This window comes from Salmo trutta, chromosome 29 (assembly GCF_901001165.1).
Source record: "Salmo trutta chromosome 29, fSalTru1.1, whole genome shotgun sequence".
In the NCBI taxonomy this organism is placed as follows: Eukaryota; Metazoa; Chordata; class Actinopteri; order Salmoniformes; family Salmonidae; genus Salmo; species Salmo trutta.
The window spans coordinates 1,573,883-1,596,920 of NC_042985.1; the positions used below are offsets into that span (position 1 = coordinate 1,573,883).

Below are 23,038 nucleotides of genomic sequence, written 5' to 3' on the forward strand. Positions count from 1 at the left end.
AAAGGGAACCTGATATTAGATAAAGAACCTGATATTAGATAAAGGACCTGATATTAGATAAAGGGAACCTGATATTAGATAAAGAACCTGATATTAGATAAAGAACCTGATATTAGATAAAGGGAACCTGAGTTTACAAATAACAAACAAAATGGATAACTATTTCATTTATTTAATTAACAAAGTTAATTAAGGCAAGTCGTCCAGGTCCTGAGGCAGCAAAGCATCCCCAAACCATCACACTACCACCACCATGCTTGACCGTTGGTATGAGGTTCTGGGGAATGCAGTGTTTGGTTTTCACCAGGCATAATGGGACACATGTCGTCCAAAAAGTTTAATAAAGTTTACTAAAAAGCCCCTGGAAGCACCTGGACGATCATCAAAACTCTTGGGTCATCCAGTCCATTATGCCTGAAAAATTCAATTTACATTGCCCTGCCTAAACCAACGGTTACTGTGCGTAACCTAGCCCTGCCTAAACCAATGGTTACTGTACATAACCTAGCCCTGCCTAAACCAACGGTTACTGTACGTAACCTAGTCCTGCCTAAACCAACGGTTACTGTACGTAACCTCGTAACCTAGCCCTGCCTAAACCAACGGTTACTGTACGTAACCTAGCCCTGCCTAAACCAACGGTTACTGTGCGTAACCTAGCCCTGCCTAAACCAACGGTTACTGTACGTAACCTAGCCCTGACTAAACCAACGGTTACTGTACGTAACCTAGCCCTGCCTAAACCAATGGTTACTGTACGTAACCTAGCCCTGCCTAAACCAACGGTTACTGTATGTAACCTAGCCCTGCCTAAACCAACGGTTACTGTGTGTAACCTAGCCCTGCCTAAACCAACGGTTACTGTACGTAACCTAGTCCTGCCTAAACCAACGGTTACTGTACGTAACCTAGTCCTGCCTAAACCAACGGTTACTGTACGTAACCTAGTCCTGCCTAAACCAGCGGTTACTGTACGTAACCTAACCCCGTCTAAACCAACGGTTACTGTACATAACCTAGCCCTGCCTAAACCAACGGTTACTGTACGTAACCTAGCCCTGCCTAAACCAACGGTTACTGTACGTAACCTAACCCCGCCTAAACAAACGGTTACTGTACGTAACCTAGCCCTGCCTAAACCAACGGTTACTGTACGTAACCTAGCCCTGCCTAAACCAACAGTTACTGTGTGTAACCTAGCCCTGCCTAAACCAACGGTTACTGTACGTAAACTAACCCCGCCTAAACCAACGGTTACTGTGTGTAACCTAGCCCTGCCTAAACCAACGGTTACTGTGTGTAACCTAGCCCTGCCTAAACCAACGGTTACTGTACGTAACCTAGCCCTGCCTAAACCAACGGTTACTGTACGTAACCTAGCCCTGCCTAAACCAACGGTTACTGTACGTAACCTAGCCCTGCCTAAACCAACGGTTACTGTACGTAACCTAGCCCTGCCTAAACCAACGGTTACTGGGATAGAACATGGCATGGGCCTATAGCCCAGCTTAGCCCAATTGTTTATGTGATATTACAGATGACATAGACAGTAACAGTGTTTGTAATGACAAACACCCTGTAAGCACAATGTTTTCATCCGCCAGTAAGTAACTATTAAACCCTTTACTTAAAGGCTGGTCGGGGCTTAGTGCTGTTACATCAATCCTCTGAGACCACAGCCCACTCAACACACAGCCAGCCAGAAAGCCAGCCAGCCAGCCACCCAACACACAGCCAGCCAGCCACCCAACACACAGCCAGCCAGCCAGCCAACACACAGACAGCCAGCCACCCAACACACAGCCAGCCAACCACCCAACACACAGCCAGCCAGACAGCCAGCCACCCAACACACAGCCAGCCAGACAGCCAGCCACCCAACACACAGCCAGCCAGCAACCCAACACACAGCCAGCCAGCCAACACACAGCCAGCCAGCCAACACACAGACAGCCAGCCACCCAACACACAGCCAGCCAGCCACCCAACACACAGCCAGCCAGCCACCCAAGACACAGCCAGCCAGCCTAACAAGTGTAAAAACAGCCCACCCACTGACAGTCAGGAGACATCCTGCCACCCACTGACAGTCAGGAGACACCCTGCCCATTTGTAGGCCTAATACATTACAAAATACTCTGTTCCCAGATTTAGCCTAGGCCTAATTGATGTTTCTGTTTTGCAATCCCTGAGTCAATGTAAGCCTAAGCCTGTGAAATTGCCATTTCTTCCGTTTCCAAATCTAAAGCAGTCCATCCGATGTTATGTGTTTATTTCCAACCTCCCACCCCAGACATAGACTGTTCTCTCTGCTACCGCATGGCAAGCGGTACCGAAGCACCAAGTCTAGGTCCAAGAGACCTCTAAACAGCTTCTACCCCCGAGCCATAAGACTCCTGAACAGCTAATCAAATGGCTACCCAGACTATTTGCATTGCCCCCACCCCCCTGGAACGCTGCTGCTACTCTCTGTTATTATCTATGCATAGTCACTTTAATAACTCTACCTACATGTACATATTACCTCAATTACCTCGACACCGGTGTCCCCGCACATCGACTCTGTACCGGTACCCCTGTATATAGCCCCGCTACTGTTATTTACTGCTGCTCTTTAATTAGTTGTTAATCTTATCTCTTACTTTTGGGGGGGGGGGTATTTCCTTAAAACTACATTGTTGGTTAAGGGCTTGTCGTTGGTTAAGGGCTTGTCGTTGGTTAAGGGCTAAGGGCTTGTAAGTAAGCATTTCACTGTAAGGTTGTATTCGGCGCATGTGACAAATAGAATTTGATTTGATTTGATATCTGTTAGCTTTGCTGAAGAAGACAGAAATCTCATACATTACTTAGTCTTTCTCATAGCCTACATTCTGCATCATCTTCTATTCTGACTAGGCTACATTCTCATGTATGTACTGGTTCCCCTGTATGAAGTCTGCTTCTCCTATAATATGTCCTATCCCTGGACACTGACATCTGAACTTCTATCATTAGGGTGTTGCCTTTGCTTTGAAGCCCATCAGTGGTGCAGCTGCTGCCTCTCTGCACAGTGGGAAAGGACCCCTGGGCTTTGGCAAGGCCTTGGTCTTCGTCCTAAATTGCACCCTATTCCCTATGTAGTGTACTACTTTGACCAGGGCCCTGAGCCCTGCTTCTGGAACTCTAATCTTCATGCTGTGTGGTTCAAAGGCAGGACTTGACTGTTGACTGACTACCTTTACGTATTTCTCTCTCACATGTGACAGTGTTTTCCTTGCGTGGTCAACATGTTTTCGTCTTCAACATTCCGATACAGGGACACAGTTGGTTAAAACGTGAACAAACACGGCATGGCAGACTGCTTAAATTTTTTCCTCTCTCTCTCTCCAACAATTGATTTACTATTTTCCATAAATCATGATTACTGAGTTTGTGTTTAACACTGACAGTGTTTGTCAGGATTAGCTTAGTGACTCACAGGATAGAATAGAATAGGATAGAATCTAGACTGTTGACTGGCTCCAGAAGAGGAATTGTGCAGTTTACTGAGTAAGTATATAAACACCTCTCTGGTATATGTGGCAGTGAGGTTTCCAAATCACATGGGTAGGTTGTGTCTATCTTCCTGTCAGAGTGTGATGGTATGATTTGATCTGACTTGTCTGTCCTGTATAGTGTCACCACTTTAATCTCTCGTGAGGAAATACATGATGAAATCCGTCTTAATAGCCTGAAGTTAACTTATATCTGATGTCTCCATCATTCCAGTATGCAAGAAAGTATGCAAGAATCTGGAGACGTTTTTACACATCTGCCTTCCATACAGCTGTTTCAACAGCATACTTTTTTTGTTGCCACCAAGACATCCCAGTGAATACAAAATCTAAATCACTTTTCCACTATACTCACTTCAGCTCAATCTAAACAGTAGGATCAACTTTGTTTCCTCAGTCAAAAACCACGATGCAGTTTCCTCAATCTTGATCTAGTAACTAATGTACTCTTGTTCGCACCCCATCAAGCCTTCTGTAAATAACTGCACAGCTCTGCCAAGCACAAGTAACACATGGTATTCTCCCCCGCTTAAATTATTATCTGACAGAGGAAGATATTTAGCTTTATTTTTAAGACTATCTGATCCACACGTGACTTTATTATAGTCCAAGACAAAAATCTATTGACACTATACAACCAATCAGTCAATCCTTAAGTCCCTGCATAGGGTCATAGTCGGTCAGTGACTGCTCGCCTTCACGACATGTTGCTGCGCTCCAGAGAACCTGAGGTGCCACACAGCTGGGGGTCTTATAAACGAGTCCCATACTGTGATTCCAGGCTCTGGAGCACGTATATAAAGCTAACTATATTCATTATGCACACAGTTTTCCACCACCTTGACAGACTGACAGCAACCTGTGGCATGTCATATGCATACGCATGAAGGTCTTACAGAAGCCGACTAGCTACTAAATCAATGACAATGCAGCTTTAAAGCAGGACACACTGAGGCTGGTACAAGCAAACGCTCCACACGGGCTGGTACTGTCTGCCTGGACTGTTATCCGGTGAATTCACTGCATGAATTCTGCTCAAATTCACATAGGGGTGCCCCACTAAAGTGATAGTGACAGCCTGGAATAAAACACCGTTCGCCCTAGTTAGCCTGGCTACGACCGGTTACCTCACATTAGCTAGCAAACTCGTAGCTAAACCCGTATCAACTCCTCACAAAATAACGGTTTAATTAACATCATACTTACTCCACTAGCAAATGCGATATCACTCCTCGTCCAACTTCGGCGGGATTTCTTCAAAAACACACTGGCATTATAAAACAGTCAATATTTGAATCAGCCGTTGATATCTAGAAATAGACTCCAATATTTCTATCCAGCTCTGTTCACAGCGCCGACCCGGCTCCGTCTTCCGCCATTTTGGTTGTGATGGGGAATACGTCGCGCACTTTTGTTCGGCTGCTGTCGGGTCACCAAAATAACATATCATTGTGTTATAGCTGTGGAACAGATCAATGAACACTATCTATAAACTAATCATTCACTTATTACAAACTAAGTTATAAAACTTTGATTGTAAAGGTTCTGACTTGCAAGCCTACACAAGTATTGGTAAAATACATTAAAATGCATAGGACTATATATAAAATGCATATAATACATTTTATACACAATTGTAAGTATACTTTAATGTGAAGTGTTATTGAAAATGTTAATTTCCCAGACAAAAACAAAAATATAAACGCAACATAAAACAATTTCAATGTTTAATTTTTTTATTTAATAAAATTAAACAATTTCAAAGATTTTACTGAGTTACAGTTCATATATGGATTTCACGTGACTGGGAATACAGATATGCATATGCTCTGTTAGTCACAGAGAAAAGGTAGGGGTGTGGATCAGAAAACCAGTCAGTATCTGGTGTGACCACCATTTGCCTCATGCAGGGCAACACATCTCCTTTGCATAGAGTTAATCATGCTGTTGATTGTGGCCTGTGGAATGTTGTCCCACTCTTCTTCAATGGCTGTGCGATGTTGCTGGATATTGGAGGAAACTGGAACACGCTGTCCTACACATAGATCCAGAGCATCCCAAACATGCACAATGGGTGACATGTCTGGTGAGTATGCAGGCCATGGAAGAACTGGGAGATTTTCAGCTTCCAGGAATTGTGTACAGATCCTTGCGACATGGGGCCGTGCGTTGTCATGCTGAAACATGAGGCGATGGCAGCAGATGAATGGCATGACAATGGGCCTCAGGATCTGGTCACAGTATCTCTGTGCATTGACATTGCCATGATAAAATGCAACTGTGTTCGGTGTCCATAGCTTATGTCTGCCCATACCATAACCCCACTGGACTTGCAAGCCTACACAAGTATTGGTAAAATACATAAAAATGTATAGGACTATATATAAAATGCATATAATACATTTTATACATAATTGTAAGTATACTTTAAATGTGTGCACAAAATTGACAATTTCCGGGATCGTTTATTTCAGCTCATGAAACATGGGACGAACATTTTATTTGTTGCGTTTATATTTATCTTCAGTGTAGATAGCCTAGCCCTAGATCCTCATAATTATAATTCCCCCGCGGATGTTAGTACTGGAAAGGCAGACGAATCAGGACTATTCTGCCACCTAGTGGCAAATCATATTATTCTTAAAATCCAATCTTTGCTTGATTATGTTTTATTTAGGTGGAGGTATAAACTGAGTGTACAAAACATTAGGAACACCATCCTAATATTACATTGCACCCCTTTTTTTGCCCAGAATAGCCTCATTTCGTCGGGACATGGACTCTACAAGGTGTCGAAAGCGTTCCCCTAGGGATGCTGGCCCATGTTGACTCCATTGCTTCCCACAGTTGTGTCATGTTATCTAGATGTCCCTTGGGTGGTGGACCGTTCTTGATTGAAATTGTCTGGATGTCCTTTGGGTGGTAGACACGGGAAACTGATGAGTGTAAAAACCCAGCTGCGTTGCAGTTCTTGACACACTCAAACCGGTGCGACTGGCATCTACTACCATACCCTGTTGAAAAGCACTTAAACACATTCCATGTCTCAAGGCTTAAAAATCCTTATTTAACCTGTCTTCTCCCGTTCTTCTACACTGATTGAAGTGGATTTTACAGGTGACATAAAGGGTTCATAGCTTTCAACTGGATTTATCTGGTTAGTCATGGAATGAGCAGGTGTTCGTAATGTTTTATACACGTAGTGTATTTTGGTCGGCTTTCTAATGGCACTTCCCAACAGAACATGCCTTCTCTGTGGATCTGCGCCGTATCTGAGAGAAAAAAAGGTTAGGTTCTACCGAGATTTGAACTCGGATCGCAGGATTCAGAGTCCTGAGTGCTAACCATTACACCATAGAACCCCGTGCTCCAACTTCTTTCATATTGTATATATAAATGTTATCTATGTAACAAGAGTACCGCTGCACCGTAGCGGTTATTTTCTGTGGCGGAGTACTACTTTACTGGTGCATTTTTATTTGAAGTGCCTGCAATTCATATCGTAGAAAGGAATGTTGGCCGTCGGTTTGCTTTTTTTGTTGGGGCTTGCTTCCCCTCCCCTGGCTAGCCAACGTCACAAAATCCCGGAAGTGTCAGTCTGAAAACAGACCCGTCGCTGTTAGCTAGCTGAGTGTTTCAAAATCTATTTGCTAAATCGTCGCATTTTAAACAGCTTATACAAACGAAATACTCATATTTATCTTTTAGAAAATGGGAACCAGAGATGATGAATACGATTATCTGTTTAAAGGTAACATTACAGCATGATTCTCGATATCAAAGCTAGCTAGGTAGCTAACGTTAGCTTGGCAGCTGTTCAGCTAACGTTAACAGTCAAACCTTTTCATTTGTGTCTGTGAAGTATGATATAGGTGTGTGAATAGCTCTGACATAGTATTTGTTTTATAAACGAAAACTACATATTGATGATAAATTATAAACATAAATTGTGAAGCAGTTGTATTGCAACGTTAGCTACCCAAACGCCTAACGTAAGTACGTTAGCAGCTGTTTCTAAACAATGCTGACTTTTGTATGATTAAGTGAGGTCGGGGTGTTTCCCGAGGTAGCTAGATTAGCTAGCCAGCTGGTTAGCTTAGCTACATGCAACGAACATTGGTTATTTTCTAACTACATTCATCCGTAGATAAATAATGTGATGTTATAATCTCCCTTTCCTGTTTTTTTTCTGTGCTGTTTAAACTAAATTTCACAGATGTGTTGTGGCAATCTGTTTTGTTGTTTCCTATTTCAAGTTGATTTAACATAAAAAGCATAGACTAAGAATTAACGTTAGCTACACACCACTGTGGATGTTTGACGGTGTCACTGCACAAGTGAATGGTGGTGGTCAGATATTTTATGTGATGGAATCTTGTCTATGTGGCTACACGTGATGTAACTATGTCATATCCCCATGTAATTGCTACACATTGACCTTTTGGCAGGCCCTGATTTATGCAGGATCTTACATGGGTTGAAGCCCTCGGGGCCCTTGAAGCAGAGAGAAATTGAAGTGTGTGTAATCCAGCCCTGACCTTTGGGGTCAAAAAAGATTTTATTGAATTGAATCCATCACCCATTAATTTTGTGTTCCAGTGGTTCTGATAGGAGACTCGGGTGTGGGCAAGAGCAACCTGCTCTCTCGTTTCACCCGGAATGAGTTTAACCTGGAGAGTAAGAGCACCATCGGGGTGGAGTTTGCCACCCGCAGTATCCAGGTGGATGGGAAAACGGTGAAGGCTCAGATCTGGGACACGGCAGGACAGGAGCGCTACCGGGCTATCACCTCAGCGTGAGTATGCTGTAGGGTAAAGTTGCCCCGTAGATACTGATCTGGGGTCAGTTTAGCATTTTTCCCCACTACTGGTTAATGTTAGGATTGGGGAAGGGAAGCTGATCCTACATCTGTACCAGAGTTTACAATAGGAAGATTTGGCACTGGACAAGTGACCGGGAAGAATTTTAGTTATTGAACCGTTGAGAAATTTACCGGTCTTCCATATGTAATATATTCCATTTAGCAGACTCCACTTACTATCATGTAATATATTCCATTTAGCAGACTCCACTTACTATCATGTAATATATTCCATTTAGCAGACTCCACTTACTATCATGTAATATATTCCATTTAGCAGACTCCACTTACTATCATGTAATATATTCCATTTAGCAGACTCCACTTACTATCATGTAATATATTCCATTTAGCAGATGCCACTTAGTCATGTAATATATGCCATTTAGCAGACGCCACTTAGTCGTGTAATATATTCCATTTAGATGATGCCACTTAGTCATGTAATATATTCCATTTATCAGACCCACTTAGTCATGTAATATATACCATTTACATTTTACTTATGGGTGGTCCTGGGAATCGAACCCACGACCCTGGCATTGCAAGCACCATGCTCTACCAACTGAGCTACAAAGGACCGTCTGCATTGGGGTGCGTAACCCATTAGGCCGTCCACCAACGCAGCCAGCGCCATCAATAAACGAGGGATGTTGGCCAAATGAGCCCCATTTACATGTCCTTTAAAACAGCCTATAACTAATTACAAAACACTATTCCTTGTGTTTCGATGTGTAGCATATGCAAAACCTCATAGCCTATTGTTTTATTGGTTTTTACTTTCCTAAAACAATAATTGTCCATTTCACAGTTCAGCTGTCTGAGATTTGAGCACTGAAGGCATTAGGCCATTGCATTAGGCCATTGCATTAGGCCATTGCATTAGGCCATTGCATTAGGCCATTGCATCAGGGCATTGCATCAGGGCATTGCATCAGGGCATTGCATCAGGGCATTGCATCAGGGCATTGCATCAGGGCATTGCATCAGGGCATTGCATCAGGGCATTGCATCAGGACATTGCATCAGGACATTGCATCAGGACATTGCATTAGGCCAAAGATGATTCTAACGTACTCAGGGGTGTAAATACTTATGGAAATTAGAGATTTCTGTATTTCATTTTCAATACATTTGCAAAAATGTCTACAAGCATGTTTTCACTTTGTCATTATTGGGGTATTGTGTGTAGATGGGTGAGAAAAAAACATAAATTTAATCAATTTTGTAACCCAAAAAAATGTGGAATAAGTCAATGGGTATGAATACCTTCTGAAGGCACTGTATATACAGTGAGGGAAAAAAGTATTTGATCCCCTGCTGATTTTGTATGTTTGCCCACTGACAATGAAATGATCAGTCTATAATTTTAATGGTAGGTTTATTTGAACAGTGAGAGACAGAATAACAACAACAAAAAATCCAGAAAAATGCATGTCAAAAATGTTATAAATTGATTTGCATTTTAATGAGGGAAATAAGTATTTGACCCCTCTGCAAAACATGACTTAGTACTTGGTGGCAAAACCCTTGTTGGCAATCACAGAGGTCAGATGTTTCTTGTAGTTGGCCACCAGGTTTGCACACATATCAGGAGGGATTTTGTCCCACTCCTCTTTGCAGATCTTCTCCAAGTCATTAAGGTTTCGAGGCTGACGTTTGGCAACTCGAACCTTCCTCTCCCTCCACAGATTTTCTATGGGATTAAGGTCTGGAGACTGGCTAGGCCACTCCAGGACCTTCATGTGCTTCTTCTTGAGCCACTCCTTTGTTGCCTTGGCTGTGTGTTTTGGGTCATTGTCATGCTCGAAAAGACCCATCCACGACCCATTTTCAATGCCCTGGCTGAGGGAAGGAGGTTCTCACCCAAGATTTGACGGTACACGGCCCCGTCCATCGTCCCTTTGATGCGCTGAAGTTGTCCTGTCCCCTTAGCAGAAAAACACCCCCAAAGCATAATGTTTCCACCTCCATGTTTGACGGTGGGGATGGTGTTCTTGGGGTCATAGGCAGCATTCCTCCTCCTCCAAACACGGCGAGTTGAGTTGATGCCAAAGAGCTCCGTTTTGGTCTCATCTGACCACAACACTTTCACCCAGTTGTCCTCTGAATCATTCAGATGTTCATTGGCAAACTTCAGACGGGCATGTATATGTGCTTTCTTGAGCAGGGGGACCTTGCGGGCGCTGCAGGATTTCAGTCCTTCGCGGCGTAGTGTGTTACCAATTGTTTTCTTGGTGACTATGGTCCCAGCTGCCTTGAGATCATTGACAAGATCCTCCCGTGTAGTTCTGGGCTGATTCCTCACCGTTCTCATGATCATTTCAACTCCACGAGGTGAGATCTTGCATGGAGCCCCAGGCCGAGGGAGATTTACAGTTCTTTTGTGTTTCTTCCATTTGCGAATAATCGCACCAACTGTTGTCATCTTCTCACCAAGCTGCTTGGCGATGGTCTTGTAGCCCATTCCAGCCTTGTGTAGGTCTACAATCTTGTCCCTGACATCCTTGGAGAGCTCTTTGGTCTTGGCCATGGTGGAGAGTTTGGAATATGATTGATTGATTGCTTCTGTGGACAGATGTCTTTTATACAGGTAACAAGCTGAGATTAGGAGCACTCCCTTTAAGAGTGTGCTCCTAATCTCAGCTCGTTACCTGTATAAAAGACACCTGGGAGCCTGAAATCTTTCTGATTGAGAGTGGGTCAAATACTTATTTCCCTCATTAAAATGCAAATCAATTTATAACATTTTTGACATGCGTTTTTCTGGATTTTTTTGTTGTTATTCTGTCTCTCACTGTTCAAATAAACTTACCATTAAAATTATAGACTGATCATTTCTTTGTCAGTGGGCACACGTTCAAAATCAGCAGGGGATCAAATACTTTTTTCCCTCACTGTATGAATGAATGAATGAATGAATGATGAGGAGCTGAGCCCCAGAGTGGGAGATATGCCGGCAGCATGCTACGACACCAACATTAATTTCTTTATACTTCTCAGATAGGCTACTGTGTCTGCTATACAGATACAGGTGTACAGATGGAGGCTAATTCATTAATGTCTTTATACTTCTCAGATAGGCTACTGTGTCTGCTATACAGATACAGGTGTACAGAAGGAGTCTCATTCATTCATTTCCAATTAGAATATCTATATTTTTTAATAAAGATAAGCATTATATTGTTAGATTTATAGGAGTAACTCTGGTAGGCCTAAAACAGCTGTCGGAGTCAGTTGGAGCGCCTGTGTTCACCGGCTTCATATCATAGGTTCTGCAGTGTAGTAGGCTAATTACAACACCAAACTAAACCTTCACAAAACGTTTTTCTAAACTTTATTAGGGTAATATCAAAAGTACTGGTTTAAACCTTCACAAAATGTTTCTAAACTTTATTAGGGTAATATCAAAAGTACTGGTTTTAACCTTCACAAAACGTTTCTAAACTTTATTAGGGTAATATCAAAAGTACTGGTTTTAACCTTCACAAAACGTTTCTAAACTTTATTAGGGTAATATCAAAAGTACTGGTTTTAACCTTCACAAAACGTTTCGAAACTTTATTAGGGTAATATCAAAAGTACTGGTTTTAACCTTCACAAAAGTTTTGAACAGGCAATATTGTAGCAATTACCAACAAATGACAGCAATAGGCTATTGATTTGTCTATTTTTGTAGGCCTATCTTAAACTAAATACAGAGCACTCAATTAAAAAAGACAGATCAAACTTAATTAGCCAATGAAAATGTCTCAACAGAATGAAACAAAACACGTTTTTCATATTTGAAGAAAGAAATAATAAATAATAAATAGACTAACGATGATGATAAAACAAAGTTTTTACAAATACTAAATAAATAACAAAAAAATCCCAAAATTGCATCCTACCTGAATAGCGAGTTGCGCACTAGTCTGCATTTGGTCGCGCCAAACATACCTCTCATCTTTATCCACTACAATATTACAACATCTCCATACGGAGGACATTCCCTTGCAGCAGGGCTCTAGACAAACATTTTACCCTGGTGGCTCTGGTGCCAATACGTTTTTCAGTTGTTGGCATCAGCCCATTTTGGTTTAGAGAAAATGAGTTAGGCTAACTTCATAAGACCACAGCCTATCATCTTTATAAATCTTATCTTATAAAGTGTAATGGTCTACTGAAGATGCTACTGAAGTAGTAGCTCCCGAGTGGCTCAGCGGTCTAAGACACTGCATCTCAGTGCTGGAGGCGTCACTACAGACAACCTGGTTTAAATCCAGACTGTATCACATCCGGCCGTGATTGGGAGTCCCATAGGATCGAGGCACACAATTGGCCCAGTATCTCCCGGGTTTGGCCGGGGTACGCCGTCGTGGCAACTAAGAATTTGTTCTTAACTGACTTGCCTAGTTAAATAAAAATATATATATATTTTTTAATACGTTATTTCATCATCATCTTCTGATGTTTTGATTCAAAATATTTTAATGTGCTATCTAATCCGGTGATTGTCATGGATTTTGGGTCAACCATTATGCTATTGTTATATCTGACTGTTAAAATAGGGCTCTAGAATTTTCTGAGTTTTTTGGGGGGGTTCAATAGAGATGAAATTACCTGTATCTCTGTGTTCTAATATCATAGGAGGATTTATTTGGGGCTAATTCACCACCTGAGGAAGTGGAAACTCAAAACACCTTTAGCTAGATCACTAACTCTGAAGATAACAACCAATCATAGTAGCCATGTATTAATTTAACACTATGTTTCATGTAAAAAAGCAACAAAACATTGCAATTGTAGCCTACCGTCCAATATGGCCTATGCACTCACAATGGCCAATGTGCATTTCACGCCCTCCGTATCTCAAAGCCATATCAATTTATTTTTTATTTTTTTATAGTTGCAATTGAGCTCATAATTGAGAGTTCCTTTCACCATGTAAAAGTAGCTAAGACCATTGTGTTCTACTGGAATCCCACTGAGACTCATTACTGTATCCTGGAATCCCACTGAGACTCATTACTGTATCCTGGAATCCCACTGAGACTCATTACTGTATCCTGGAATCCCACTGAGACTCATTACTGTATCCTGGAATCCCACTGAGACTCATTACTGTATCCTGGAATCCCACTGAGACTCTTTACCGTATCCTGGAATCCCACTGAGACTCTTTACCGTATCCTGTAATCCCACTGAGACCCATTACCGTATCCTGTAGTCCCACTGAGACTCATTACTGTATCCTGTAATCCCACTGAGACTCATTACTGTATCCTGTAGTCCCACTGAGACTCATTACTGTATCCTGTAGTCCCACTGAGACGCATTACTGTATCCTGTAGTCCCACTGAGACTCATTACTGTATCCTGTAGTCCCACTGAAACTCATTACTGTATCCTGTAGTCCCACTGAGACTCATTACTGTATCCTGGAATCCCACTGAGACTCATTACTGTATCCTGGAATCCCACTGAGACTCTTTACCGTATCCTGGAATCCCACTGAGACTCATTACTGTATCCTGTAGTCCCACTGAGACTCATTACCGTATCCTGGAATCCCACTGAGACTCATTACCGTATCCTGTAGTCCCACTGAGACTCGTTACTGTATCCTGTAGTCCCACTAAGACTCATTACTGTATCCTGTAGTCCCACTGAGACCCATTACTGTATCCTGTAGTCCCACTGAGACTCATTACTGTATCCTGTAGTCCCACTGAGACTCATTACTGTATCCTGTAATCCTGTCTGTCCTGTGATCAATGTATGTTTGGTGCTGTCGTGGAAGCAGGGAGGATATTGCAGTGTCAGTATGAACACAGTCTGGGACGTAAGGTATCAAGCGTCTCAGAGGAGGAGAGAGTTCTGCCTTTTAGATCATAATGAAAGAGATTTCATGGACAAACTGCTTCCTGGAGAAATGGAGAGGGAGGATAGAAGGTGTTTTACATCAGACCTCTGAATATAGTAGGTCTAATCCCCAACGGTCATTTCTCCTTCAGTGTCCTCCTCCTGTATCATGGGAAAGCGCTCAGAGGTTACTGTCTCTCTGTATTGGTTAATACACATTGATTCAACTCCTGTGATGTGTGCGAACTCAGCCCCCTAGCCAAAGACCACAGTACTATCATGTCCTAGTGGATAGGAGTTCAGTCAGACACAGTACTACCGTGTCCTAGTGGATAGGAGTTCAGTCAGACACAGTACTATCATGTCCTAGTGGATAGGAGCTCAGTCAGACACAGTACTATCATGTCCTAGTGGATAGGAGTTCAGTCAGACACAGTACTATCATGTCCTAGTGGATAGGAGTTCAGTCAGACACAGTACTATCATGTCCTAGTGGATAGGAGTTCAGTCAGACACAGTACTATCATGTCCTAGTGGATAGGACCTCAGTCAGACACAGTACTATCATGTCCTAGTGGATAGGAGCTCAGTCAGACACAGTACTATCGTGTCCTTAGCCACTGTGCTGTTGCTTGCTCTCTGAGGGTCTAGATCGGGATACTGTAAAGCTCTGAGGGTCTAGACCGGGGTACTGTAAAGCTCTCTGTGGGTCTTTTTATAAAAAAATGTATTTTACTACGCAAGTCAGTTAAGAACAAATTCTTATTTTAAATGACAGCCTAGGAACAGTGGGTTAACTGCCTGTTCAGGGGGAGAACAACAGATTTGTACCTTGTCAGCTCGGGGATTTGAACTTGCAACCTTTTGGTTACAAGTCCAACGCTCTAACCACTAGGCTACCCTGCCGCCCCAGGCCGGGGTACTGTAAAGCTCATTGAGGATCTAGACCGGGGTACTGTAAAGCTCATTGAGGGTCTAGACCGGGGTACTGTAAAGCTCATTGAGGGTCTAGACCAGGGTACTGTAAAGCTCTGAGAGTCTAGACCAGGGTACTGTAAAGCTCATTGAGGGTCTAGACCAGGGTACTGTAAAGCTCTGAGAGTCTAGACCAGGGTACTGTAAAGCTCATTGAGGGTCTAGACCGGGGTACTGTAAAGCTCTGAGAGTCTAGACCGGGGTACTGTAAAGCTCTTTGAGGGTCTACAGTCGTGGCCAAAAGTTGAATGACACAAATATTAATTTTCAAAGTCTGCTGCCTCAGTGTCTTTAGATATTTTTGTCAGATGTTACTATGGAATACTGAAGTATAATTACAAGCATTTCATTAGTGTCAAAGGCTTTTATTGACAATTACATGAAGTTGATGGAAAGAGTCATTATTTGCAGTGTTGACCCTTCTTTTTCAAGACCTCTGCAATCCGCCCTGGCATGCTGTCAATTAACTTCTGGGCCACATCCTGACTGATGGCAGCCCATTCTTGCATAATCAATGCTTGGAGTTTGTCAGAATTTGTGGGGTTTTGTTTGTCCACTTGCCTCTTGAGGATTGACCACAAGTTTTCAATGGGATTAAGGTCTGGGGAGTTTCCTGGCCATGGACCCAAAATATCGATGTTTTGTTCCCCAAACCACTTAGTTATCACTTTTGCCTTATGGCAAGGTGCTCCATCATGCTGGAAAAGGCATTGTTCATCACCAAACTGTTCCTGGATGGTTGGGAGAACTTGCTCTCGGAGGATGTGTTGGTACCATTCTTTATTCATGGCTGTGTTCTTAGGCAAAATTGTGAGTGAGCCCACTCCCTTGGCTGAGAAGCAACCCCACACATGAATGGTCTCAGGATGCTTTACTGTTGGCATGACACAGGACTGATGGTAGCGCTCACCTTGTCTTCTCCGGACAAGCTTTTTTCCGGATGCCCCAAACAATTGGAAAGGGGATTCATCAGAGAAAATGACTTTAACTCAGTCCTCAGCGGTCCAATCCCTGTACCTTTTGCAGAATATCAGTCTGTCCCTGATGTTTTTCCTGGAGAGAAGTGGCTTTTTTGCTGCCCTGCTTGACACCAGGCCATCCTCCAAAAGTATTCGCCTCACTGTGCGTGCGTGCAGATGCACTCACACCTGCCTGCTGCCATTCCTGAGCAAGCTCTGTACTGGTGGTGCCCCGATCCCGCAGCTGAATCAACTTTAGGAGACGGTCCTGGCGCTTGCTGGACTTTCTTGGGCGCCCTGAAGCCTTCTTCACAACAATTTAACTGCTCTCCTTGAAGTTCTTGATGATCCGATAAATGGTTGATTTAGGTGCTATCTTACTGGCAGCAATATCCTTGCCTGTGAAGCCCTTTTTGTGCAAAGCAATGATGATGGCACGTGTTTCCTTGCAGGTAAGCAAGGTTGACAGAGGAAGAACAATGATTCCAAGCACCACCCTCCTTTTGAAGCTTCCAGTCTGTTATTCGAACTCAATCAGCGTGACAGAGTGATCTCCAGCCTCGTCCTCGTCAACATTCACACCTGTGTTAACGAGAGAATCACTGACATGACGTCAGCTGGTCCTTTTGTGGCAGGGCTGAAATGCAGTGGAAATGTTTTTTGGGGATTCAGTTCATTTGCATGGCAAAGAGGGACTTTGCAATTAATTGCAATTCATCTGATCACTCTTCATAACATTCTGGAGTATATGCAAATTGCCATCATACAAACTGAGGCAGCAGACTTTGTGAAAATTAATATTTGTGTCATTCTCAAATCTTTTGGCCACGACTGTAGCCCAAGGTACTGTAAAGCTCATTGGGGGTCTAGACCGGGGTTCTGTAATGTTCTGAGGGTCTAGTCTGGGGTTCTGTAAAGCTCATTGTGCGCTGTTGTTAAAAGGGCTATAATGGTACGCTGGCTTTTATTGATAAAATTGACCATGCCTCTTTGTCCACTGTTGATGATGTCATGTTGCAGGTACTACAGAGGCGCGGTGGGGGCCCTGCTGGTCTATGACATCGCCAAGCACCTGACCTATGAAAATGTGGAGCGGTGGTTGAAGGAGCTGAGAGACCATGCAGACACCAACATCGTCATCATGCTGGTTGGCAACAAGAGTGACCTGCGCCACCTCCGGGCCGTGCCCACCGACGAGGCTCGGGCGTTCGCAGGTTAGAGATGCCTCGTCGTTCTGAAGAAGTGTCACACACTGAACAAGCTGCATACATTTCTGTTTTCTACTTACCTTCACTTTTAATGCTGCAGTCTCACAAAAATGTATGTTTTAATGTCACTTTTTATGGTTGCATTCATTCCTTTGGAATGTTCCATAACTGGTACAGCCTGGTACAGTCGCTAATGTTGCATAACTGGTACAGTCGCTAATGTTCCATAACTGGTACAGTCGCTAATGTTCCATAACTGGTACAGTCGCTAATGTTCCATAACTGGTACAGCCTGGTACAGTCGCTAATGTTCCATAACTGGTACAGTCGCTAATGTTCCATAACTGGTACAGTCGCTAATGTTCCATAACTGGTACAGTCGCTAATGTTCCATAACTGGTACAGTCGCTAATGTTCCATAACTGGTACAGTCGCTAATGTTCCATAACTGGTACAGTTGCTAATGTTCCATAACTGGTACAGTCGCTAATGTTCCATAACTGGTACAGTCGCTAATGTTCCATAACTGGTACAGTCGCTAATGTTGCATAACTGGTACAGTCGCTAATGTTGCATAACTGGTACAGTCGCTAATGTTGCATAACTGGTACAGTCGCTAATGTTCCATAACTGGTACAGTCGCTAATGTTCCATAACTGGTACAGCCTGGTACAGTCTCTAATGTTCCATAACTGGTACAGTCGCTAATGTTCCATAACTGGAACAGCCTGGTACAGTCGCTAATGTTCCATAACTGGTACAGTCGCTAATGTTCCATAACTGGTACAGTCGCTAATGTTCCATAACTGGTACAGTCGCTAATGTTCCATAACTGGTACAGTCTCTAATGTTCCATAACTGGTACAGTCTCTAATGTTCCATAACTGGTACAGTCGCTAATGTTCCATAACTGGTACAGTCTCTAATGTTCCATAACTGGTACAGCCTGGTACAGTCTCTAATGTTCCATAACTGGTACAGGCTCTAATGTTCCATAACTGGTACAGTCCCTAATGTTCCATAACTGGTACAGTCTCTAATGTTCCATAACTGGTACAGCCTGGTACAGTCTTTAATGTTCCATAACTGGTACAGTCTCTGTTCCATAACTGGTACAGTCTCTAATGTTCCATAACTGGTACAGTCGCTAATGTTCCATAACTGGTACAGTCTCTAATGTTCCATAACTGGTACAGCCTGGTACGGTCTCTAATGATCCATAACTGGTACAGTCTCTAATGTTCCATAACTGGTACAGCCTGGTAAAGTCTCTAATGTTCCATAACTGGTACAGGCTCTAATGTTCCATAACTGGTACAGGCTCTAATGTTCCATAACTGGTACAGCCTGGTACAGGCTCTAATGTTCCATAACTGGTACAGTCCCTAATGTTCCATAACCGGTACAGTCTCTAATGTTCCATAACTGGTACAGCTTGGTACAGTCTTTAATGTTCCATAACTGGTACAGTCTCTAATGTTCCATAACTGGTCCAGCCTGGTACAGGCTCTAATGTTCCATAACTGGTACAGTCCCTAATGTTCCATAACTGGTACAGTCTTTAATGTTCCATAACTGGTACAGTCTTTAATGTTCCATAACTGGTACAGTCTTTAATGTTCCATAACTGGTACAGTCTCTAATGTTCCATAACTGGTCCAGCCTGGTACAGGCTCTAATGTTCCATAACTGGTACAGTCCCTAATGTTCCCTAACTGGTACAGCCTGGTACAGTCTTTAATGTTCCATAACTGGTACAGTCTTTAATGTTCCATAACTGGTACAGTCTCTAATGTTCCATAACTGGTCCAGCCTGGTACAGGCTCTAATGTTCCATAACTGGTACAGTCCCTAATGTTCCATAACTGGTACAGTCTCTAATGTTCCATAACTGGTACAGTCCCTAATGTTCCATAACTGGTACAGTCTCTAATGTTCCATAACTGGTACAGCCTGGTACAGTCTTTAATGTTCCATAACTGGTACAGTCTCTAATGTTCCATAACTGGTACAGTCTCTAATGTTCCATAACTGGTACAGTCTCTAATGTTCCATAACTGGTACAGTCTCTAATGTTCCATAACTGGTACAGTCTCTAATGTTCCATAACTGGTACAGTCTCTAATGTTCCATAACTGGTACAGTCTCTAATGTTCCATAACTGGTACAGTCTCTAATGTTCCATAACTGGTACAGTCTCTAATGTTCCATAACTGGTACAGTCTCTAATGTTCCATAACTGGTACAGTCTCTAATGTTCCATAACTGGTACAGTCTCTAATGTTCCATAACTGGTACAGTCTCTAATGTTCCATAACTGGTACAGGCTCTAATGTTCCATAACTGGTATAGCCTGGTACAGGCTCTAATGTTCCATAACTGGTACAGTCTTTAATGTTCCATAACTGGTACAGTCTTTAATGTTCCATAACTGGTACAGTCCCTAATGTTCCATAACTGGTACAGTCTCTAATGTTCCATAACTGGTACAGCCTGGTACAGTCTTTAATGTTCCATAACTGGTACAGTTATTTTCTTACGTTGTTTATTTCCCCTCAGAGAAAAACGGTTTGTCTTTCCTTGAGACGTCAGCCCTGGATTCCACCAACGTTGAAACGGCTTTCCAGACCATTCTGACAGGTGTGTGTGAGCGAGAGTGTGTGTGTGAGCGAGAGCGAGAGAGCGTGTGTGTGTGTGTGTGAGAGAGAGAGAGAGCGTGTGTGTGTGTGTGTGTGTGAGAGAGAGAGAGAGGGAGAGAGAGAGAGAGAGCGTGTATGTGAGAGAGAGAGAGAGAGAGAGCGTGTGTGTGTGAGCGTGTGTGTGAGCGAGAGCGTGTGTGTGAGCGAGAGAGCGTGTGTGTGTGTGTGTGTATGTGTGTGTGAGAGAGAGAGAGAGAGAGCGCGTGTGTGAGAGAGAGAGAGAGAGCGTGTGTGAGAGAGTGAGCGTGTGTGTGAGCGAGAGCGTGTGTGTGAGCGAGAGCGTGTGTGTGAGCGAGAGAGCGTGTGTGTGTGTGTGTGTGTGTGAGAGAGAGAGCGAGAGAGGGCGTGTGTGAGAGAGAGAGAGAGCGCGTGTGTAAGAGAGAGAGAGAGAGCGCGTGTGTAAGAGAGAGAGAGAGAGCGCGTGTGTGTGAGCGAGAGAGAGTGTGTGTGTGAGCGAGAGAGTGTGTGTGTGTGAGCGAGAGAGAGCGTGTGTGTGTGAGAGTGTGTGTGTGTGTGTGTGAGCGAGAGAGGGTGTATGAATGTCACATTTTTTTTGTCACACCTGTTGATTTGATCTGCTATCTTGGCAAGACAGACTGGATATGACCTGCTCTTCTCTCTCTCTCCCCTCCATCAGAAATCTATCGTATCGTCTCTCAGAAGCAGATGTCAGAGCGTCAGGAGAGCGACATGTCTCCTAGCAACAATGTGGTCAACATCCAGGTGCAGCCCACTGAGAACAAACCAAAGATGCAGTGCTGTCAGAATATCTAGCCCCGTCCACGTTACCACTACACCTCCACCCCCTTATATACCCTGTACCCCCACCTCTACCCCCTCATATACCCTGTACCCCCACCTCTACCCCCTTATATACCCTGTACCACACCTCCACCCCCTCATATACCCTGTACCCCCACCTCTACCCCCTCATATACCCTGTACCCCCACCTCTACCCCCTAACCCCTCATATACCCTGTACCCCCACCTCTACCCCCTCATATACCCTGTACCCCCACCTCTACCCCCTTATATACCCTGTACCCCCACCTCTACCCCCTCATATACCCTGTACCCCCACCTCTACCCCCTTATATACCCTGTACCACACCTCCACCCCCTCATATACCCTGTACCCCCACCTCTACCCCCTAACCCCTTATGTACCCTGTACCCCCACCTCTACCCCCTCATATACTCTGTACCCCCACCTCTAACCCCTCCATCCGGTAAACCGGATGCACCCACTTACTCAGTCTCATAGGAGTAGTCCCCTCCTCCATTCTCCCCTCCTCTCCCCTCTCCCTCCTCCTCTCCCCCAGACCCTCTTCCTCTCTCCCCTCCTCTCCCTCTCTCCCCCACACCCTCTTCCTCTCTCCCCCACGCCCTCTTCCTCTCTCCCCCACTCCCCCTCCCTCCTCCTCTCCCCTACGCCCTCTCTCCTCCACTCCCACTCCCTCTCTCCCCCACTCCCTCTCTCCCCCACTCCCTCTCTCCTCCACTCCCTCTCTCCTCCACTCCCTCTTCCTCTCTCCCTCCTCCTCTCCCTCCCTACTGATCATGATCTGAGAAGCCTAGTCAGTGTCTGGAGTAGTGTGTTCCCCAGCCTTTTCAGACAGGAAGACATTTATATTTCTCACTTAGATTTAATACTGTTGATGCGCTGACATGTCTTACACAGACTTGTCTTAATATATTCATGTGATTTTTTTTTTTTCTTCATTTTCTTCAATTTATTAACGTCCATTTTGTGTGTTCCTTGATTTTTTTTACCTGTCTTTTTTTAAATGTATTTTTTTCTTCAGATATTGTATGATATTTCCTACTAATGTGTATGTATTTAAAGCACACTGGGAATGCTCTGATGTGTATCTGTCTACGACCCCCCCCCATCAGTTAGCCTCGCTCCCTTCCTCTCTCTTTAGTACAGTGTAATGTTTGACAACGGTAGGTTTCTCACACATGTGGATATATTAAGCACAGTGTACTAGATGGAATGTATGCTCCCTGGTCCATTGCGATAGGTGGAGTTTGACAATTGATCTGATTGCTGTAAATAGCTTAAGTAAAGACTTGTGCATTAGATCTGTTTGCGGATGGCTTCAACCATGCCAATGGACAGACATGGCAGGCATCAAAGTACCTAACACGTAGAGGAACAACAGCTTTGTAAAAACACTTTTTAAACGTGTCCCAAATGGAACCCTATGCCCTACCATATATAGTGCACTACTTGTGACCAGGACCCATAGGGTTCCATTTTGGACACAGTATTTGTCACTTTGTTTACAGTCAGTCTTTGGCAGGTCAGCTTAGATGCTTATGATGATGATGTCACTTCATGGCACCGCTTTGCTGCCTTGCATGTTTTTACCTTGGTTTAAAATATGACTGAGTTATCGTAACTCTCGGACTGAATTTATCACTGAGTTATCGTAACTCTCGGACTGAATTTATCACTGAGTTATCAGTACTCTCTGACTGAATTTATCACTGAGTTATCAGTACTCCCTGACTGAATTTATCACTGAGTTATCAGTACTCCCTGACTGAATTTATCACTGAGTTATCAGTACTCCCTGACTGAATTTATCACTGAGTTATCAGTACTCCCTGACTGAATTTATCACTGAGTTATCAGTACTCCCTGACTGAATTTATCACTGAGTTATCAGTACTCTCTGACTGAATTTATCCTGCTGAATTTATCACTGAGTTATCAGTACTCCCTGACTGAATTTATCACTGAGTTATCAGTACACTCTGACTGAATTTATCACTGAGTTATCAGTACTCCCTGACTGAATTTATCACTGAGTTATCAGTACTCCCTGACTGAATTTATCACTGAGTTATCAGTACTCCCTGACTGAATTTATCACTGAGTTATCAGTACTCCCTGACTGAATTTATCACTGAGTTATCAGTACTCCCTGACTGAATTTATCACTGAGTTAT

The 23,038-nt window shown here is 43.5% G+C and overlaps 2 protein-coding genes, 1 long non-coding RNA gene and 1 other non-coding gene across 13 annotated transcripts in view; 2 read left to right on the forward strand and 2 right to left on the reverse strand.

Moving 5' to 3' along the window:
• The window catches only part of LOC115166741 (C-myc promoter-binding protein), a 151,525-nt gene extending 146,598 nt beyond the window's left edge, over positions 1-4,927 (reverse strand). For 5 of the 10 annotated variants that reach the window (XM_029720494.1, XM_029720498.1, XM_029720495.1 and 2 more), the window contains exon 1: positions 4,740-4,927. The gene's annotated coding sequence lies outside the window, so the exon portion shown is untranslated. The remainder of the gene's footprint in view (positions 1-4,739) is intronic. The other 5 variants (XM_029720501.1, XM_029720499.1, XM_029720500.1 and 2 more) reach the window with 1 other exon arrangement.
• A 1,896-nt stretch (positions 4,928-6,823) lies between these two features.
• Positions 6,824-6,895, reverse strand: trnaq-cug (transfer RNA glutamine (anticodon CUG)). Its single transcript has one exon. It is a non-coding gene; the product is annotated as a tRNA-Gln (tRNA).
• A 212-nt stretch (positions 6,896-7,107) lies between these two features.
• Positions 7,108-21,020, forward strand: LOC115166742 (ras-related protein Rab-11A). Its single transcript, XM_029720502.1, has 5 exons — positions 7,108-7,284; positions 8,133-8,328; positions 17,193-17,386; positions 19,940-20,020; positions 20,717-21,020. The coding sequence occupies exons 1-5, from the start codon at positions 7,245-7,247 to the stop codon at positions 20,851-20,853; spliced, it is 648 nt and encodes a 215-aa protein (XP_029576362.1). The 5' UTR covers positions 7,108-7,244; the 3' UTR covers positions 20,854-21,020.
• LOC115166743 (uncharacterized) lies at positions 11,763-12,246 on the forward strand. The gene is made up of 2 exons (XR_003870354.1): positions 11,763-11,944; positions 12,001-12,246. It is a non-coding gene; the product is annotated as an uncharacterized LOC115166743 (long non-coding RNA).
• Positions 21,021-23,038: the final 2,018 nt, after the last annotated feature.